General features: G+C 49.0%; 4 protein-coding genes across 6 annotated transcripts; 2 read left to right on the top strand and 2 right to left on the bottom strand.

The window, feature by feature from the left end:
* The first annotated feature begins 78 nt into the window (after nt 1-78).
* On the top strand, nt 79-2,220 carry BUD31 (BUD31 homolog). Of its 3 annotated transcripts, none has more exons than XM_083872506.1 (5): nt 79-134; nt 550-702; nt 1,158-1,280; nt 1,475-1,641; nt 1,946-2,220. In XM_083872506.1, the coding sequence occupies exons 2-5, from the start codon at nt 609-611 to the stop codon at nt 1,994-1,996; spliced, it is 435 nt and encodes a 144-aa protein (XP_083728632.1). In that variant the 5' UTR covers nt 79-134; nt 550-608; the 3' UTR covers nt 1,997-2,220. The 3 variants fall into 3 exon arrangements, with proteins under 3 accessions (XP_083728632.1, XP_083728633.1, XP_083728634.1); XM_083872507.1 differs by lacking the exon at nt 79-134 and adding an exon at nt 140-167; XM_083872508.1 differs by lacking the exon at nt 79-134 and adding an exon at nt 421-445.
* Nucleotides 2,221-2,663: 443 nt separating this feature from the next.
* PTCD1 (pentatricopeptide repeat domain 1) lies at nt 2,664-7,155 on the bottom strand. Its single transcript, XM_083872746.1, has 8 exons — nt 6,579-7,155; nt 5,934-6,074; nt 5,520-5,738; nt 5,097-5,198; nt 4,054-4,782; nt 3,702-3,818; nt 3,203-3,385; nt 2,664-2,978 (listed from the first exon to the last, which is right to left on the bottom strand). The coding sequence occupies exons 1-8, from the start codon at nt 7,038-7,040 to the stop codon at nt 2,802-2,804; spliced, it is 2,130 nt and encodes a 709-aa protein (XP_083728872.1). The 5' UTR covers nt 7,041-7,155; the 3' UTR covers nt 2,664-2,801.
* A 317-nt stretch (nt 7,156-7,472) lies between these two features.
* CPSF4 (cleavage and polyadenylation specific factor 4) lies at nt 7,473-14,467 on the top strand. Its single transcript, XM_083872747.1, has 8 exons — nt 7,473-7,611; nt 8,549-8,599; nt 9,096-9,248; nt 9,987-10,082; nt 10,228-10,321; nt 11,033-11,105; nt 11,661-11,753; nt 13,275-14,467. Exons 1-8 carry the CDS (start codon nt 7,509-7,511, stop codon nt 13,341-13,343), a joined length of 732 nt encoding a protein of 243 aa, XP_083728873.1. The 5' UTR covers nt 7,473-7,508; the 3' UTR covers nt 13,344-14,467.
* Nucleotides 14,468-15,333: 866 nt separating this feature from the next.
* Nucleotides 15,334-17,013, bottom strand: ATP5MF (ATP synthase membrane subunit f). Its single transcript, XM_083872748.1, has 4 exons — nt 16,956-17,013; nt 16,759-16,866; nt 15,883-15,999; nt 15,334-15,550 (listed from the first exon to the last, which is right to left on the bottom strand). The coding sequence occupies exons 1-4, from the start codon at nt 16,969-16,971 to the stop codon at nt 15,522-15,524; spliced, it is 270 nt and encodes an 89-aa protein (XP_083728874.1). The 5' UTR covers nt 16,972-17,013; the 3' UTR covers nt 15,334-15,521.
* Nucleotides 17,014-18,344: the final 1,331 nt, after the last annotated feature.

Below are 18,344 nucleotides of genomic sequence, written 5' to 3'. Positions count from 1 at the left end.
CTCCCGGGGCAGCGGCGCGGGCGGCGGGCGGCGTTTTGCTCAGGCAGCGCGAAGGGCAGCGCAGGGGGCGGGGCCATGGGCGGCGCGACTGCGGGAGGCCCCCGGTGACGGCGGCGGCGCGACGGGAGCGGGCGGTGAGCGGGACCGGGATCAGGATCAGGATCAGGGTCAGGGTCAGGGTTGGGATAAGAGTAGGACCGGGACAAGGGTGGGACCGGGAGCGGGATCAGGATAGGAATCGGAACCAGGACCTGCGGCTCCCCCTCACCCCGCCAGCCCCGGGTCCCGCTGTGCCGCTGTCGGGGCCGGGCCGGGCGGCCTCTGTGTCACCGGGCTCAGACCGGAGTTGTCACCTCGGAAAAGGAGTGGCTGCTGCGCTTTGCTGAGAAGAAAAACTGACTTATCGTGCAGCAGTCACAGAGCTTTCAACTCTTTCACCAGCTCCGTAAAGATCGTTTTTATCCTTGAAGTAGAAAACGGAAGGGGAAGGGGGCATAGAAACCTTAGGAGAAATATACCTGACAGCTGTTTTCCTTTTGTTTTTCCCAGTGATTCTGAGGGAGTGTTGGCAGTTCCCCTCGCCTTTTGGTCCTCTCGTTGCCGAGGCAATGCCCAAAGTGAAGAGGAGCAGGAAGCCTCCCCCGGATGGCTGGGAGCTGATCGAGCCCACACTGGACGAGTTGGATCAGAAGATGAGAGAAGGTGAGTGCGTGTTCTCAGGGATGAGATCCCAAAACAAGCTCACAAGAGCTGCTTCATGAATACAGGTGGATCTTTCTTGTGTCTGTGCCTCCAGTGGTGCTGCATGTTGATCCTGGGCCATGCTGGTCCCTAATTTTGGGGTTATGGAGCACAGAACTTTGGTTACAGCTGGTTTAGGGATGAAGCTCATGGGTGTGTGGAGGAACTGGTAGTTCCTGTCAATGTTGCTGTGGGTATGAAGTCACCCCTGATCCCAGTGGTTATGCCATCCCATTACCACTGGTTTAATATCCCGAAGAAGCTGTTCCAGGTTAAGTCTCTCTCATTTGAGTATCCTCTCGTTAAACTCAGTCTTATCCTTGTCACATATTAAAGTTATGAACGTTCTGGGAACAGTTCATTGCCAAGAGATTGAGGGAAGCACTTGGTCACCTGGTGTTTGCATTCCCTCCCAGCGGAGACGGAGCCGCACGAGGGGAAGAGGAAAGTGGAGTCCCTCTGGCCTATCTTCAGGATCCACCACCAGAAAACACGTTACATCTTTGATCTCTTCTACAAGAGGAAAGCAATCAGCAGAGGTGAGGAGGGCTGAGGAAAAATGGAGTGAGTGAAGTGTTCACCTATGGATGCCACTGAACTGGGAGTGGGTGGGATCAGGTTTCTGGGGAAGGAGGACGGAGGGACGGCTTGGCAGCTGCCTGCCTTTCCCTGCTGGTTACTACAGCTGTAAGTCCTGATAGTGAGATGTGTGACAGTGTCTGCTCCTCCCCAGAGCTCTATGAGTACTGCATCAAGGAGGGCTATGCTGACAAAAACCTGATTGCCAAGTGGAAGAAGCAGGGCTATGAGAACCTCTGCTGCCTGCGCTGCATCCAGACTCGGGACACCAACTTTGGGACCAACTGCATCTGCAGGGTCCCCAAGAGCAAGCTGGAAGTGGTGAGTCTCCAGCTTGTTCCCCTGCTCTGCAGTAGCTGTTCTGACTTCTCCCAGCTCAGGGACAGCAGAGGGGGTAGTGCTGTTCCTCCTGGTAATTGCCTCTGCCTTTGCTGGTAGAAATGGTGTCCAGTTTGTGCTAAAGTTACTGTCAGCTTTGGCATTCATTTAAGGTTATTAAAAGTATGGGAAATAACACCAAACTGTGGAAACTCTCCCCACCCAGAACCATTCCCTGCCTCGAGGTCTGACCCTGCTGCTCTGGCTGTGGCTTTGCTGTAACACCCTCCTCATGTTTGTTTTTCAGGGCAGAATCATTGAGTGCACTCACTGTGGATGCAGAGGCTGCTCTGGGTGACGCCTTTTGACATCAAACTTGTTTTTTGAACTCTGAGGGACATCCTCCTTCTCATCCTCCTCAAAGGACTATGAGTGCAATTACAGGCATTTTCTGTGATGGGATATTTCTGTAATATAAATAAAGCAGCAGCCTGATCACCTGGATCGTGCATAAGTGGGGGGTACTTTGGAGTAGGGTTTTGTGTAGCCATTTATTTTAAAATAAAGCTTGCCTTCCTGAGAGTGATGTGATCTGCTGGTGAAACATTCCTGTGCCCCTCTTCTGTTGGATGTGTTCTGGGTGCTTGAAGGTTGCTCTGCACATTGTGAGCTGCTCTGGGATTTTTTTTTCTCAACTAAGTCCATTTAAAAGGCTGTGTAGAAAGGAAACACAGCTCCAAATGTCCAGTCTGCATTCTTCCCTGACCACGTGCAGATGGAAGCTGGAATTCCCTGCTGAGGTTTGTAACCTGGAATTAATGCACAGATCCCTTCAGGAATGCCAGCAGTGTAGAGACTTAGAGGTCACATGTGAAGTGACAGGACGCAGACAAAACCAGCACTGAGCTAAATCCCTGGTAAATCTGATTTTGCTTCTTCCTTGTTTTGCACAGGGTTTGCTAAACCACACCCCATCCAATCCTCGGCAGTGGAGGGAAATCCACTGAAAATGTATTTGCTCCTCCTTAAAACAGAAGGAAATATTTTATTATGTAACTATTGCAAGAACTGGGGGGTGGGGATACACAAAGCAGCTTTACTACAAGACAGTTTGAAGAAGTAAGTCGTGCATCTTCCTTGTGCTGGAAGAACTTGAAACTTCATCATCCTGCTCCCTTTTCCTGCACAGGCTCTGCCTCGCTGTCCTGCCCCCCAGGCTTTGCTGTCCTGTACTTGGCCCAGGGGTGGGGGGTCTCCTCTCCAGCCATAACTTTTAACCATCGGTAGTAGTAGCCACGGAAACCATCAATCTTCTCCAGGTAGGGGTTTTTGTATTTGTACTGCAAAGAGAAAACCAACAGAACAAGTTTCTGTTAGATGAGAGCTCACTTCAGCACCAGCCTGCAGGAGCTACAAGATGCTACTGAAGAAACAGTAATCATCAGCCACACCTGACAAACCCAAAGGACACTCAGGTAGACATTAAATCATCATATTTATGATTCCCCTCCCTTGCTGGTGTCCTTTGTGATGCCTTCACAGCCTGCCAGTCCTGGCTCCTTACCCTGTCAAATTTGGGAGGGTACCGTGCTGCGAACTCCAGCTGCCGGATGATCAGTTCATTGGGAGGCACCTGGTTATTCCTCATGTCCCGCAGGATCTCTGTCAGGTAACTGTAATCCAGCCGCCTCACAGCAGCAGCTATGAGGGTGCTGTAGATGTACTTGTTGGGAGTTATTCCAGACCTCTGTAAAGAACAAATGCTACAGTTAAACATGTTTATCTGCAGACTAGTGCAGGACTTGCAGAAGGAAAAGGCAGAGGCAGTTTTTACACAAGTAGCACAGCTCTCATCACAGGACCTGTGAAGCAGCTTGTGCAGTGCCAGCACAAGCTAAGACAGACCACCTGAGCTCCAGCTACTCTGGAGCTGCATGTTCTTGGGAAGAAAACAAAACCCCTCATCACAAAATCGTCAGCAGTTCTTTTAAAAGCATTAACACTTCACTTTGCCTGTTCCTGCAGCTCATACCCCAAGCAGCAGAGGATTTTTCTTTGATTACCTTCAAATCTGAGAGCAGCTGCAGTCCATCCTGCTGTTTGTGGCAGGCAATTGCCAAGTTACAAAACGTCTGGAGGTTAGGTGACAGTCCCCTCTTCACCAAAGCTGGCAGCACGCTCTGAAAGATACAAGTGTTGGCATCACTTCCCAAAAATTCTTATTGTGGCTTTCCAGACAGGGACCTGGACATGCTAGAACAGAATCCATAAATACTTAAAAATTAACCCAAGCACCACCTTGTGAGAAATGGTGTGAGATCCCAGTTTCTGTTGTGGACAGAGAAATGGGTCTCAGCAAGAGAGGCCTGAAACAAGGAGATGGTGATGCAGATGGTTCTGAGGTTTTTCTCTCACCTTTGCTCCCTCCAGGTCTCCCTGTTTACTTCTCTTCCTCATTAAAGTGTTAAAGAAGGTCACATCTACTTTTACATTATGATCATCCAGCAGTGCCAGCAAAGAGGACTCGGAGGGGCTTTGGGGTTCCACCAGCTCAGCCAGTAATGTGAACGTTTTAATGTTGGGCTCTGCATTGTCCTCCTTCATTTTGTTCAAGAATCCCTCCACATCCCCCATCAGAGCCAGTCTATGGGATGGTGTGGCCACTGTCCCCAGGGAAACCACGGCTGTGTCAGCCATCCTGAAATCCAACAAGTTGGGCAGGTTGCAGCATGGCAGCTTCTGGCTTGGGTGTGGCTGTTCCACCTCACTCTGGGCTCTCCTCATCAGGGCTCCACCCCTGCTGTGAGTGACACTGGGGCTGTCAAGAGACGCTGGTTCTGCTTCAACCCAAGCCACATCTTTATTTTGTTGCGGGATCTCTTCCTCCTGAAATAATTGCTTTTCCATAGCTTCCACATCCAGCTGGACAGCAGCACTCTCTGATCCCTTCTTCCTCTGATTTTTCACCTTTCCCTTCTGCCTGCCAGGTGGCAGCTTTAGCTGAGATGAGTGCTCAGGGGGACTGACCAGGAGTTTAGAGGCCACAGCAGGATTTCCGATCCTGCAGTCTCTGGCCGCGCGCAGCATCAGGTTGTAGGTGTGGCTGTCGGCCTTTATTCCCAGTTTATTCATTTGTTGCCAAACCTGAAGAGGGGCAGATGGATATTAAATAATAGAAGCATCTCCAGCAGCCTGTAAATACATCTGTTAATGGGATCTGTGTGAGAAGGAGTGAATTTATAGCATGACAAGGACAGTGACCTTGAGCTGGAGAGCCCTGAGATGATCCAGGGTTATTTACCAGGATGTGATGTGTCCTGAGCAAAGTCTGGTTTTCAGAACTTGTGCTAGGAGGAGCTGAACTCCTCCCATGTCACCACCCCACTGCTTTCCATGTGTTCAGGTGATGAGTTACAATGCAGCAGCACTTTCCCCCCTCTCAGAACACGAGGACAAACCTGCAAGGCAAATCGGAAGCCGTTTTCGCTGTCTTTTATGCAGCTCATAAGAAGGAAGCTGAAGGTCTCAGCTGTCAGGACATGGCCCTTCTGCACAATTTCCTGAAAAGAGCAGAGAGAGCATTAAACTTCTTGGTTATCCTGTGTGGTAAAGCTCAAATACCACTGCCATCTTCTGGGGATAGATGCAAACAAATTTTGGACACACCAAGCCAGTTTTAAAGCCAAAGCTGCCTCCTTTTAGGTAATTAAGCTCAGAGTTTCGTACATACAATTTCACAATAAGGACCAATGAAATATAAACACACAAACTGTAATTATCTCTGCTGGAAATTATATTAAAAGCCAGTGCAACATGACAACTTCCAGGAGCTTTAACCACAGCTCAGAATAGGTTTGACAGGAGAAAAGCAACCTATTTACCTTGAGTACATCCAAGCACATCTTGAGGTCTGAGCAGAGGGCACAGACCTTCAGCAGGGCGTGGTAGGTGATGAGGTTCAGCTCCTCGTTTTTCCTCTGCAGCTGCTGCCACAGTTTCAGGGCGCTCTGCAGCCCCGAGTCCTTCCAGGGAGACTCAGCACAGGCGTTGAACAGGGCTGTGTAAGTGGCCTCTGTGGGGATCAACCCTCGTTTTTTCATCTAATGGAAGAGAAGAAAGATTTGAACTGGCCTTTTGGCAAAAGGACAGCCTGAATTTTTTAACTTGTTTTTAAGAGTTTCAGGCCAAGAAAGCGCCAACACTAACACAAAGGCGTTTTGGAGATAAAGTAACACGACTGAATGCTTGAAATGCTTTCAGCTTAGAAAATGCTTTGAGAGAGAAGTTAAACCTACATCATTGTAGAGCCTGAATGCCTTTTTCACGTAGCCAACCCTGCCACAGCCGCCAATGAGAACAGCGTAATTGCTTTCTTCTGGCTGGATACGCTCCTCCTTCAGCATCTGCACCTCAAACAGCTGCAGAGCCTCTGCCAGCTACAAGGATGAGAAAAAATCCATCATAAGGCAGCAAGAGAATCAACTACAACAAATATTAACACATGCAGCTGTGGGCAGATTGTAGTGCAAGTCCTAGAAAGTGTGGGGCTCCTCACAAAAAGGCTGGAGAGGGTCTTTGGATGAGGGCATGTGGTAACAGGACAGGGGACGATGGCTTTAAGCTGACAGAGGGCAGATTTAGGTTAGATATTAGGAAGAAATCCTTTACTGTGAGGGAAGTGAGGCACTATCACATGTTGTCCAGAGAAGCTGTGGCTGCCCCATCCCTGTAAGTGTCCAAGGCCAGGCTGGTCGGGTCTTGGAGCAACCTGGAAATGTGGAAGGTCTCTCTGTCCATGGCAGGAGGTGGAACTGGATGATTACGATTCTACAAGAAATTCTTATTTTAATTCGTTCTGTAAAGATACCAAGTGATAGACACTGGTCAGAGCTGCATCTTTAATCAGTGCTAATAAAACAAGAGAAGAGCTGGGCACAAACCTTGTCCTCTTTGATGAGGGCCTTGCACCGTAGGAAGTACCAGTATGGAGTGTTCTTAGGGCCACGTCGAAGTTTTCTTTCTGGTTCTTCTTCTCCTTCTTCCTGAAGCTTTAAATCCCGAAAGCGCGCTGTGGTTTTGTGGAAATACTTTCTAGAGGAGAATTTATTAGACAGCGTCCCGAACTCCACACCTTCATCATCATCGTCATCATCGTCCTTCTGCTCCTCGGTAGCTCCAGCGGAGCTGTCAGCACTGATATCTTTCGGGCCGCTGCCAGGCAGTTTGTAGGAGGCCTGTGAGGAGCTGCACGTTCTCCAGCCCGGCAGCGGGCCCTGGCCTGGGGGCCAGGACAGTAGCGGCCCCTGCTCGGATCCAACCCCGGGGGCTGCGCACCGCGCCCGCAGCAGAGCAGGGGAGGCGTAGCGGCACCAGCGGGGGACGAGGAGGCGCAGGGAGCCCATGATTTGCCCACTGTCCCCGGAGGCGAGCGGTGCGAGTGGGGAGCGGGTGCGGGACCAGGACCGGGAGCGGGAGGGGAACACGGACCCGGCCCCGAGCCCGCACCGCCCCCCTCACCCCGCCCCTGACCCGCGGCGCCTGCGCGCACGGAAGGGGCGTGTCCTCGGTAGACTCTGATTGGCGGGTGCCCGCGCGCTGCCCGCCGGGCGGCGGCGCCCCGGGCGCTGATTGGCCGGAGCGCGCGCGCTGCCCGCCGGGCGGCCGTGCCCGCCGTGCGTCCCGTCATTCCGCGGGCGGGCGGCGCGGGGCGGCCACGGGGCTGCCGCCGCCGCCTCCCCTCACTGTAGGCGCTGCCGGCGCGGAGCGGAGCGGGCCGGGCCGGGCCCGCCCGGGCCCGCCCGCCCGCCGCTACCAACACCGCCACCATTCCGCCCCTACCTTCCCGTTGTCGGCGGCCCCCAGCTGCCACCATGCAAGAGCTCATCGCCAGCGTGGACCACATCACGTTCGACCTGGAGCTGGCCGTGGAGCAGCAGCTGGGGGCACAGCCGCTCCCCTTCCCTGGCATGGACAGTGCGTGTGGGCTCTCTCCTCCGCGGGCTGCTCGGGCCGGGACCATGGGGGGGCTGGGCAGGCCTGGGGTGCCCGGGAGGTTTCCAGGGATCTGAGCGTCTTCCTAAGGTCTTATCCATAGATCCCCCCAACTTCTGCTTTCCCCGCGAGGTTTCTGTCATAACCCAGATGTTTGTCTTTTGTACTTAGTGAAATCTGTGGTTACTGCCAGCCAGGCTGGAAAAATTAAAGTTGAGATGTTAAAAATTAAGTTGAAAACTAAAGTTGAGTTGTGAATAAACATCACTCTCCTTCACGGTACTTTATATTTCCTTTTTTGTTCCCTTTTGGTAGATAAGATATTTTGATGGGAAGAGTCATCATCTTCAGGTATATCCATGGCTGACTCAATAAATCTTTTCCTTCAGTCTGACACAGAGTCAGGAGACTCATAGTTTGCTGAATTTTTATGGCTGGGCTACTGAAGTTGTGTTTAACTCCCTTGAATGTTCCTCTTCATCAGGATCACAAAGGGATATCATGCTAATGGTTGTTTCAGGCAGTTCTGGTAAAGAAATATAAGACTTTTAGTGCCATGACTACAAATACAGGGTTCAGGAGTTGGACTTCAGTGATCCCTGTGGGTCCCATCCAACTCAGAATATTCTGTGATATGACTGACTTAACAGCAGAAGAAAACCCCAGTTGAGAACTTAAATAGCTGAAAAGGAAAACAAGCACCTCCAAATCTCTGCAAATTCCCCTTGGTGTCCCTGAAGAAGAAAACATGTTTTTGAGTGCCAGGCTTTAACCAGGAACTTCTGCAGGAAAGTAAATTCTCCAAACGAAAACATTACTTTCCTCTTGATGCTGGAGATCAGATTTTCTTTGTATGGCAGGAAATATTGTAAAAGTTGCCATGAAACTTTGTTAAAATACTTCCTTGTTCTCTCCACAGAATCGGGCGCAGCTGTCTGTGAGTTTTTTTTAAAGGCGGCATGTGGAAAAGGCAAGTTGTATGGAATGTTGAAAAAGGCAATTATTCTCACAGGGTGGAGGGGTGAAAATAGATTTCCCAGCACTGTTTATAGTGCTGTTGTTTCATAAAGCTGAAGGGATAACTTAGAGGATAAAACTGAAGGATGTTGGAATAACAACAGCAATTGGGAAATAATGGTATTTTTTAAGGAGCTGGGAAGTAAATAAGCAAAGCTACTGTTAAAGGAAGGTTTGAACTCACCACAAGCAGACTTTGCTGTGGATCTGCCTCTTAGTTGCTGTGGTTTGTGGTTGCCAGGATTAAGAGGTGGAGACTTCGTTGTGAAGCTCAAGAGAGGGTAACACAAGGCTGTTTTGGAACTCCCTGTTTTGCTGTTATCACTTAAGGCTGAAATCATAGGTGATGTCTTCTGAAACACCTCTTGCAGAGGGGTTGCTCTTGCCCTGTGTGACATATTTTAATTGTTCTTTTTTCCCTTCTCCTTGCCCCACCCATCCCTCCACAGGAGGCATGTGCCCATTCCGACACATCAGTGGGGAAAAGACAGTTGTTTGTAAACACTGGCTAAGAGGACTGTGCAAAAAGGGAGACCAGTGCGAGTTCCTGCACGAGTATGACATGACCAAGATGCCTGAGTGTTACTTCTACTCCAAATTTGGTAAGTAGCTCCTGCTCAGCCTTCCTGGCGGGTGTGGGAGTCTGAAGAAGATCCCTCCTCAGAGCATTGCATTCTTCTGTGTCTAATGTTAGATTGACATTTCTCCAGCTCTGCTTTACTTTATTATCCACATAAATTTCTGATATATTGTAGATTTCTTCCCTGTTCTTTGCAGGAAGAGGGGGGAAACTGCTGTTTTTACTGCTTTTTTTGCCTTAGGTTCATATTTTTGGGGATATGAGATAGGTAGGCTGAGCAGCTGTTTTTTGCATGGCTCTGATTTTGGGGAGCTAATGAGCAGCAGAGGGCATGGGGGTGCAAAACCTTTATGCACTTGCTTTCCAGCTCTGGAGATCTGGACATAATGAGGCAATTTGGTGCCAGATACTTAGAGTCTTGTAGGTTTCCTTGGATTGAAGTTAGTCTGCAATTTGTAGTTTCTCCACACTTCTGGTGCACTAAATGTTTGGGTTTTGTTACCATGACTGCTCTTTCAAATTTAGTTGCCCCATTGTTTTTAAAAACATAAATAATCCAGTCTGGTAGAACTTGGCTCACCAGGGGTGAGTCCTTGGAGTTCTTCATGGAGGGTAAGGCAGGCAGGGAGACTGTTGTGCCTCAATTTACCAATGTTGGTAACAGCTCTGTGGGAGCTACATGATCCAGGTAATGTTTTGAGAGTCATGTTGATCTCAAATCTGCACAGTTGACTGAGAAGTGTGTTTGCCTTTGGCACAGGGGAATGCAGTAACAAGGAATGTCCATTCTTGCACATTGACCCGGAGTCGAAGATCAAAGACTGTCCCTGGTATGACAGAGGCTTCTGTAAACACGGTATGTGCCTCCCACAGTTGCTGTTCCTGTGGCTGGAGAGTTTCTGTTCCATCTCTGCATAATCTGCTGGTGGATGTGCTGGGATCTGCTGGGATATGGATGTATTGGATGTATGGAATGTGAACTGCTGAGCTTTGTGTTGCAGGTCCCCTCTGCAGACATCGGCACACTCGGAGAGTCATTTGTGTGAATTACCTGGTAGGATTCTGTCCAGAGGGGCCTGCCTGTAAATTCATGCAGTGAGTATACTCCCTGAGCTTTGTCTTTCCCTTGTGGTGTGGTACATGTCAAATGAGAGTGCTCCTGTGCTTCCCAATGGTTTGGAGACTTGCCAGTGTTTAGTTGGGCCAAATTTTTACTGATTTGAGGATTGAGGAAGTATTTACAAGAATATGTAGTGACAGGACAAGGGGGAATGATTTCAAACTGAAAGTGAGTTTAGATTTAGATTTTTAGGTTTAGATTAGTCATTAGAAAAGAAAAATCTTCCCTGTGAGGGTGGGGAGGCCCTGGCACAGGTTGCCCAGAGAAGTTGTGGCTGCCCCATCCCAGGAAGTGTCCAAGGTCAGGCTGGATGGAGCTTGGAGCAGCCTGGGACAGTGTAAAGTGTTCCTGCCTGTGGCAGGGGGGTTGGAACTGTATAAGCTTTGAGATCCCTTCCCACCCAAACCAGCCTATGGTATAGGGCAGGGCCTCTCCAGGGGGTTCCCAGTAAGATTGGCATTGTGATTAGGTGCCATCAGTGCAGTGGAATCACATGGATTTATATTCCAGAAGGCAGAGGGATATGCTACACCATTGTAAATAGAAGTGGGGAGGGGGAGGTCTGTTTCCTCTGAGCCAGATATAACTGGCTGAATGTTTTGTTGTTTGGAGTTACTTGATTGAGCTGATGATAAAATGTTGGCATATGATTTTAGAATCAATTTTCTTGTTTCCATCTAAACCAGCCCTCGGTTTGAACTGCCAATGGGAACCACAGAGCAACCACCACTGCCTCAGCCAACACAAACACAGCAAAAGGTACCCTGATCCCCTGCCTCCCCACACAGCCACCCTCAAACCTCTCCCACATTGCTTTAAAATAGAACAGGTTGTCAAGTGGTCAAAATTGGGCACCCAGGCTCTTGGGTCTGAAAGGGAGAATTAAGCAGTGAGCAACCCTGAGTGCCATTATAGTGATGAAACCCCACAATTGTTCCAGCTTCACATGGAGATCATGTCACAGAACACTCTCATGCTACACAGAAGCACATCATATGTGGTTGTGCATCAGTCTGCCAGGTTGTGTAATCAGGGTGACATCCCTCCGTGATGGCAATGATATTTTAGCAGCCTAAACCTACTCTCCAAATCTGCTTTCCAGAGAAAAACAGGATCACTGGGCTTTGTAAGGCTCAGTGCTTGATTTTTTCTCTCTGGTGCTCCAGCTGGCAGAGCACCCACACACAGATTTGGAGGAAAATTGATCATTTGACATATGGGGTGCTCTTTTCCCTTTTTAACAAAACAACAACCACAAAAGATCTTTATCCTGGATGCACTTAACAAGTCAGAACTCTTTCTCCTACCCAACAGAGGACACCCCAAGTCATTGGAGTCATGCAATCTCAAAATAACAACAGTGGGAACAGAGGACCCCGGCCGCTGGAGCAGGTCACCTGCTACAAGGTAATGCAGAGGGGAGGGCTGAGGAGGGAAAGCAAAAGGCTTTTTCACAGTGTAAAAAGGGTCATGAATTCTGGGCTCTGCTCAGTAAGACATTGTGTGGTGCCTGGGTACAGCTGTGGGAATTGGCCTTGAGTTCTGAGGTCACTGCCTTGCCAGTCCTGGCCTTGCTGTGACAATGACAAATTCTGTAGGACTTCGCTGTCTGCTAATAAACAAGAAAACTCTGCCCCAAAGACTGAGACTGCCAAGCTGCCCATTTCAAAATAAGAGCTAATAGTAATTTTTTTGTCTCATAAGCCAATTTGCTTACACTGGTGGCTGTAGATTCTCTTCTCCCCTTTTTCCTGGAAGGTTGTTGTAATTCTCTTGGGAAATGGTTTCTCCCTCCTGACCCCCTGGATTCCCTGACCACTTAGAATGACCCTTACTTCCTTCTTTGACCCCATTGGCCATGGTCCAGCTATCTCTCCTCTGAGCTGGGAGGCTATAAATTGTCTCCCCTTCCTTTGTACGCCCTCTTTCCCCCCTGGAAACTCGAAGAATAAAAGCCTGGGACAAATGTCCTGGGGAAAGGGCCTCTTCTGAGATATCTCGCCTCGTCCTTGGTATAATTCTCTCCAAATCCTCCTAATAACTGAGCTAGCTGAGCCCCCGGGAGGAGGGCAGGAGAGGGAATATATCAGAAGGTCATTGAAAGTAACAGGAATTAGGTTTGCAAAGCTTGCTCAGTATTTGACCTGTAAATGCGCCCTGTGGTATCAAACCAAGGAATGAGTTGTTCACCTTGGTTGCCCATTGAGGAGGACCAGGAAAATTTGGACACAATCAAGTTTCCATCTCCTTATTTTTCCACAAAAGCCCCAGTCACTAGAAGAGGACAAAGAATCTTCCTGCCCCTTTAGCCCTGACAGTTACAACATTTTACATGTCAACTCTGAGCCTTAGGTGCTTGTCTGGATGAAAATCACTGTAAAATTGGACAGGAATATTAAATAGCTGAATTCATTTCACTGAAAACCTTTAATAGCTGGGTATTTTATCTGCAAGTAAATGACAGATCTGGAGAAGGCTGTTGCACCAGATACTGGCATTTCTCTGTGTTTGAGTAGCTTTAAGATGCAAAGTCATGAATCTGTGACTTTCTCAAGTTCAGAGGTGCTTTTCTCTGTTTATTCATGAAGATCGGGAGAGTCCCCATAGATATGGTGCATATCACATGGAATAGTCTGAGAAGTCTCAAATGTTGGAATCCTCCTTGTGTGCTGAGGGTTCACTTCTTTGAAATGCCTTCGAATGACATGGCATCAGGTTACTCCCAGCATAGAAGCAGCTTTTACTCCAAGGAGTGGTAGCAGCCCATAAATCCTGTCCCTCCTGACACCCTGTTTCACTTCACCTGTTAGATTCTGCCTCTTCCATGTGTGGAAAAGCTTCCAAATGGCAGCAGTTATTGGGTGCCTTAATAAAGGCAGCTAGGAGGGAAAAGCTGGAACTCTACAATAATTCCTGTCTCTCTTTCAGTGTGGTGAAAAAGGTCATTATGCCAACAGATGCACCAAAGGACACCTGGCCTTTCTCAGTGGACAGTGAAGGAGCAGCAGGAAGGTGCAAGGGAGCTGTTACCACTGAGGAAAGGTTTCTGCCTAGCACAATGTCTGGAGCTATTAATCAGGTTGTTTTTTTAATGCCATTACTGAAAGAACTGGTCAGAGGCTGGCTGCTGCTAAGCAACATTTTTGTAACTATCCCCAACTTTTTTAAGTTTTAACCTTTTTAAAATCGATTTTGGCCTACGCCTGTTTTCATTGAGCCCTTATGAAAGGTAGATCTGAAAGCCAGGAGATAAACCAAGCCCTTACTGATGCAGCACTCCACGTAAACACATCTTAGGCCAGTGTTTAAAGTATTTTCCTTCTGCCACTTCTCTTTGGAGAACCTGCAGCGTTTCAGCCCTCCCTGTGGAAGCAGGAAGACTGACTGGGAAAACTTAACACTTGCAATGCCTTCTCCTCAGTGAGGAAGCAGGGATTCTGCTGTCCTGTAGCTCTTCAAAAGCAAAGTCCTGTTTCCAGGTCAGCCTGGTGAGCTTGTCCTGGTGGCTGACGAAACCCCTGACGTACATCAGGCAGTAAAACCCGTGTCCACTTGCTTTGTTTCTGTGCTTCTTGCTGTACTGAAGGTTGGAAATCAATCTTCTGGGAGAGAACCAATCAAGGGGAGAACAAATTGGCATCTCTTTGGTTAGCCAGACAATAAGGAACAATGATTATAGAAAAGCTGCATCTGTGCTCAGTTCCCAGTTGCAGAAGGGAGGGAAATGAGCATGGCTTGGAGTAGAAGAGCCTTGTCCCAGCCCCCATCATCCAGCTCACACTGAGCAGGTGATACCACACTCTAGAGACCAGCAAGTGGAGCTGTATGTTCTTAGGGAACACCGATTTTAAAGTGTTGGTAGAGATTCCTTCTGAGAGCAGTTTGGTTTTTTCCAACCCAAACCCCATTTAGAGATGACTATTTCAAAAGGGCCAATGACAAAATAGGAATTAAAAGAAAAAAATTACCCACAATATGAGCCTTATTGATTCTACCCCATCTCTTCATTTGCTGCCTGCCTTTATACTTTGTTTTTATTGAAATGTACTGATGGCAAAAGATGGCTGTGAATTTATTTTTCTTTAAGAACAAGGTAAATGTGGCTGGATTAAGAGAAGTGACCAGAGCCTGTGTTGGTGTCAATGACTGCAGTTATTTCACTGTGGAAGCTTCAAGTCCGAAGTCACAGGCCATCAGACACTTTGATAACACTCTGTGCTCCCCTCAGACTGAGCTGTGTGATCTGTAAGTGACTGGGCATGTGGAAAGGGAACTAAAACACTCCAGTGTCTGATCACCCTCCCCATCGAGTTCAGGAATTTTTGGGCTTCAGTACCAGTTTTTCAACACTGAAAGCCTGTGACCACCAAAGCTCATGGGAGATTCTGCATATCCCTCGGGAAGGGGTTTTCACTCTCCCTGCTGTTCAGACAAGGTGGGCAGCAGTGCCCAGCCCCAGGTGCTGGTGTGACTGTGGGGTATGAGGAAGCTCAGAGCTGACCAAACCCACAGATGCTCCTTTAAGCTGCATTTAAGTCAAGAAGAAAAGTTTTCCTTTTCTTTATTTTGATGGATTAAAAGTCTGAAGCTTATTCCCACTCAGAATGGCCTCCCGGCTTTGGCAGTGAAAGAAGGTAGAGTTCTGACGGAAATTTTGGGTTATCTGAGGCAATGAGAGAGGGAGAATTGCAGACCTGTCTCAGACAGTGCTCTGCAATGATGGAAAACTGCCCAAAACACCTCCCGTCCCCGGTGAGAGCCTGACAACCAGAAACACCAGCAGGACACACAAAGCTCAGATATTCTTTCAAATCAAAACATCTTCTCAGCCCCTTGTCCAGCCTGGCCTGTCCATAATGGCCAGGAAGAAGCAATCCAATGCTGTCATTTTTATAAAACAGGAATAGTTATCAACAGTTCCCCCAGTTCATAACACACCCCAAGGAGCAGCTGCTTTCCCTACTGAACACACCCCGAGGGCTGAAACTCTCAGAAGACAAATTTATTTGCACAGTACAATTAACAACTCAATTAGGAGAGTGTCAGCTCAGGAAACAGTAAAGTGTATGCACTTTATTATTGGTCACAAGAGCACAGATTTAATATCCATAGTTCTGATGTCTTCTGCCAAGGGTAGCTGTGCCAGGAGCTGCACCTTCACCTTCTGATGGTGTCTCAGTGGTACTTCCTCCTGCGTTCATGCTCTGCACCCAAAGCACAGCAAGTTAATTCTGCTGAACTCAAAACAGAAAAAACCCCACCACACCTGAAATTACAGGCAAGAAAACACTCTGAAAAACCCCATAGCATGTATTTTCTAAGTGCTGTCAGGTCAGACAGGCACCAAGGCCTAAATTTCCTTCACTGCCAAGAAAATACTCAGTAAGCATTCAAGTTTACTATGGCAAAAAGTAGTTTTGTTGGCCAACAATCTTTCATTTTATTTCTAAAAGCAGCAGCAGGTAATTGTTTTTATTCTTCAGGCAGCCTTCCAAGCTGCCCTGCACACACTCAGCCCTGGGATTTTTTTACTTACTGATGTGACTGTAGCTCCACATGTAGCTGAGGACAATATACCCAGCCAGCAGCATGGAGATACCCCCGAGGCCCCCCTTCCTCACATTGATGTACTTATTGTAGTATCTGTCGTAACCTGTGGAAGAGGAAAACTTTTCAGAGCAGCCAGAGGAGTTGGGTGTTACCCTGTGAGAGAAAGAAGCAGCCTGGATTCACAGAACTTCAGGAAATTGGTTCTAATGGAACATGTGAAGGTCTCAGAGGCAAGTCTGAGAGGAGGCAACCTGTGAGTCAATTGAGCAAGGTCATCCCAAGGTAACAGCCCTAAGCCTTAAAAGAAAAAACAAACATGAAAAGGGGAAAAAAAAAGTCCCTAAATATTATTGTGACTTTCATGAGCTCAAGCTGCTTTGGAATTATATAACTCTTCCATACATTATATACATGCACACAGGTATGATCAAAGGCAGACAATAACATTTGTACCTATAGCAAATGACATTGGTCCCATGTGATCCATCTGTAGGGGTCAACTACCTTTTAACAATTATTTGTTTATTTGTGATGTCGTGACACCCCAAGATTTTCAGCCAACGGGTTCAGGTCTAAGGGCACCCCATTTCCCCTTTATACAAGAAGGAACACTGAGAACGAACATCCGGTGGATAAAGCCCACACAAGAAATAAATTTACAGACAGAAAAACGAGATGTTGCGGGAGAAACTGCTCTGGGAAGGCAACACTGGCCATGGAGCAGCCCCTGCGCTGCCAGACGCCCCTCCCCAGGCAACATCCACTCCGGCAGCCAGGGATTCTTGTGCGCTACCTTCCCTGGCTCCGTCAGGAGCAGGAATCAGGAACCCGCACCCTCGGGCATCCCCCGCTGTCCCCTCACCTCTTCGCATCCCCCCCAAGATGCCGCTGGGGGTGAAGTCCCTCATGGCCAGCCAGCTGCCCAGCTGGCCCAGCTTCACGTCCATCAGCTTCGTGTCCTTGAGGAAAACTGCGGCAGGGAGAGGGAGAGAGCCGGGTCAGCGCGGGGCTGAGGGAGGGATGAGGGCCCCGCGGTCACCTTGATCCCCCCACACTCACCCGGCGGCTGCGCCATCTTGGTGTGCCCGGAACAGACCGGCGCGGGGGCTCATGGGAGGAGGGAAAGGCGGGATCCGGGCGGGGCGGGCCCGGCGCCATGCCGGGTGTGTCACGGCGCCATGTCGGGTGTGTCACGGCGCCATGTCGGGTGTGTCACGGCGCCATGTTGGGTGTGTCACAGCCCCTCAGGAGGGACCGTGGCTCTCCCGGTTCGCCTTGAGCTCCTCCAGCCTGTCCCAGGGACAGGACAAGGAGTTATGGGCACTGATTGGAAGTGGGGAAAATTTAGACTAGATAGACAGAAAAAATTCCTCCCTGTGAGGGTAGAGAGGCCCTGGTTGCCCAGAGAAGCTGTGGCCGCCCATACCTGGAAGTGTCCAAGGCCAGGTTGGATGAGAATCAGATCCACCGTGATCTAGTGGAAGATGTTCCTGTCCATGGCAGAAGGTTGGAACTAGATGATCTTTAAGGTCCTCCCAATCCTTTAACATTCTGTGATTCTGTGATCTCCTCTCTGGGGGCCAATTCCCTGCTAGGGGCTGCACACGCTGCCCCAGGTGCCACAGGCACTGCCAGCCTGGCAGAGGGCTGGGGCCCTTGAGGGATTTTCCCTTCATTTCCAGTCCAGCAGGTCCCTTCATCAGCTGCACCCTTCCTCAGGGGATGGTAAACAACTCCTGAGCATGTCCTTCAATCCCCCAGGGCAGTGCCTCACACCATCCCACGTTATGGGGTGTCAGGTGCCCTCCTTGCAATGCTTCAGATTGTGAGAAAATATAGAAAAATTCGCAAGTTGTCATCAGCATCTTCACACGTCTCCATCAGCAATCTTGTCGATGTCCCACAAATGAACCTTTTCCAGTGAGTTCTTAAGTTGCAGCTCTAACATGGTAAATGTGTGCTCACACACAGTATGTACTGCAAGATACATTGAAATTGTTGCTTATTGTACTGTAAGAAGTCCCTTTTCGGTGCCCACTGAGGACTTTTGCCTGTGGGAATACGCTGTGTTCTACTCCAGCTCCTCTGGAAGGGTGTCAAAGGCAAAAGAAGAGGCTGGGTTGGGGGTATACAATGTAAATAAACCCACATAACCAGAGTGGTGGAGCAGTTAATGTGCAGATAAAGATAAATTTTACCTACCTGAAACAGGAATTGCGGAATATCCCGAGTTGGAAGGGACTCACAAGGATCAAAAATGGAACAGCCTGTTTGGACAGAGCGTTGTCCAAAGGCTCCTGGAGCTCCGGCAGCCGCTGTGAGCCTGTTCAGTGCCCCACCAGCCTCTGGGAGAAGAGCCTTTTACTGATATTCCCCCTGACATCCCTGCATTCCTCGGGTCCTGTCCCAGAGAGCAGAGACTGGGGCTGGCCCTGTGCTGCCCCTCGG

Source organism: Zosterops lateralis, assembly GCF_965231275.1.
Source record: "Zosterops lateralis genome assembly, chromosome: 15".
Taxonomy (NCBI): domain Eukaryota; kingdom Metazoa; phylum Chordata; class Aves; order Passeriformes; family Zosteropidae; genus Zosterops; species Zosterops lateralis.
Note: the sequence above shows the minus strand (reverse complement) of the source record. Positions and strands in the feature narration are given on the sequence as shown.

Excerpts from the sequence above, each read along its gene's own strand:
- BUD31 (XM_083872506.1), top strand. The coding sequence starts at position 609 with ATGCCCAAAGTGAAGAGGAGCAGGAAGCCTCCCCCGGATGGCTGGGAG. Across the intron at positions 703-1,157 it reads GGATCAGAAGATGAGAGAAG|CGGAGACGGAGCCGCACGAG; the intron begins GTGAGTGCGTGT and ends ATTCCCTCCCAG. Across the intron at positions 1,281-1,474 it reads GAGGAAAGCAATCAGCAGAG|AGCTCTATGAGTACTGCATC; the intron begins GTGAGGAGGGCT and ends GCTCCTCCCCAG.
- PTCD1 (XM_083872746.1), bottom strand. The coding sequence starts at position 7,040 with ATGGGCTCCCTGCGCCTCCTCGTCCCCCGCTGGTGCCGCTACGCCTCC. Across the intron at positions 5,199-5,519 it reads TGTGCTTGGATGTACTCAAG|GAAATTGTGCAGAAGGGCCA; the intron begins GTAAATAGGTTG and ends TGCTCTTTTCAG. Across the intron at positions 3,386-3,701 it reads AGCTGCTCTCAGATTTGAAG|AGGTCTGGAATAACTCCCAA; the intron begins GTAATCAAAGAA and ends TGTTCTTTACAG.
- CPSF4 (XM_083872747.1), top strand. The coding sequence starts at position 7,509 with ATGCAAGAGCTCATCGCCAGCGTGGACCACATCACGTTCGACCTGGAG. Across the intron at positions 10,322-11,032 it reads CCTGCCTGTAAATTCATGCA|CCCTCGGTTTGAACTGCCAA; the intron begins GTGAGTATACTC and ends CATCTAAACCAG. Across the intron at positions 11,106-11,660 it reads CAACACAAACACAGCAAAAG|AGGACACCCCAAGTCATTGG; the intron begins GTACCCTGATCC and ends CCTACCCAACAG.
- ATP5MF (XM_083872748.1), bottom strand. Across the intron at positions 16,000-16,758 it reads CTTGGGGGGGATGCGAAGAG|GTTACGACAGATACTACAAT; the intron begins GTGAGGGGACAG and ends CCTCTTCCACAG. Across the intron at positions 15,551-15,882 it reads GTGGAGCTACAGTCACATCA|AGCATGAACGCAGGAGGAAG; the intron begins GTAAGTAAAAAA and ends CTTTGGGTGCAG.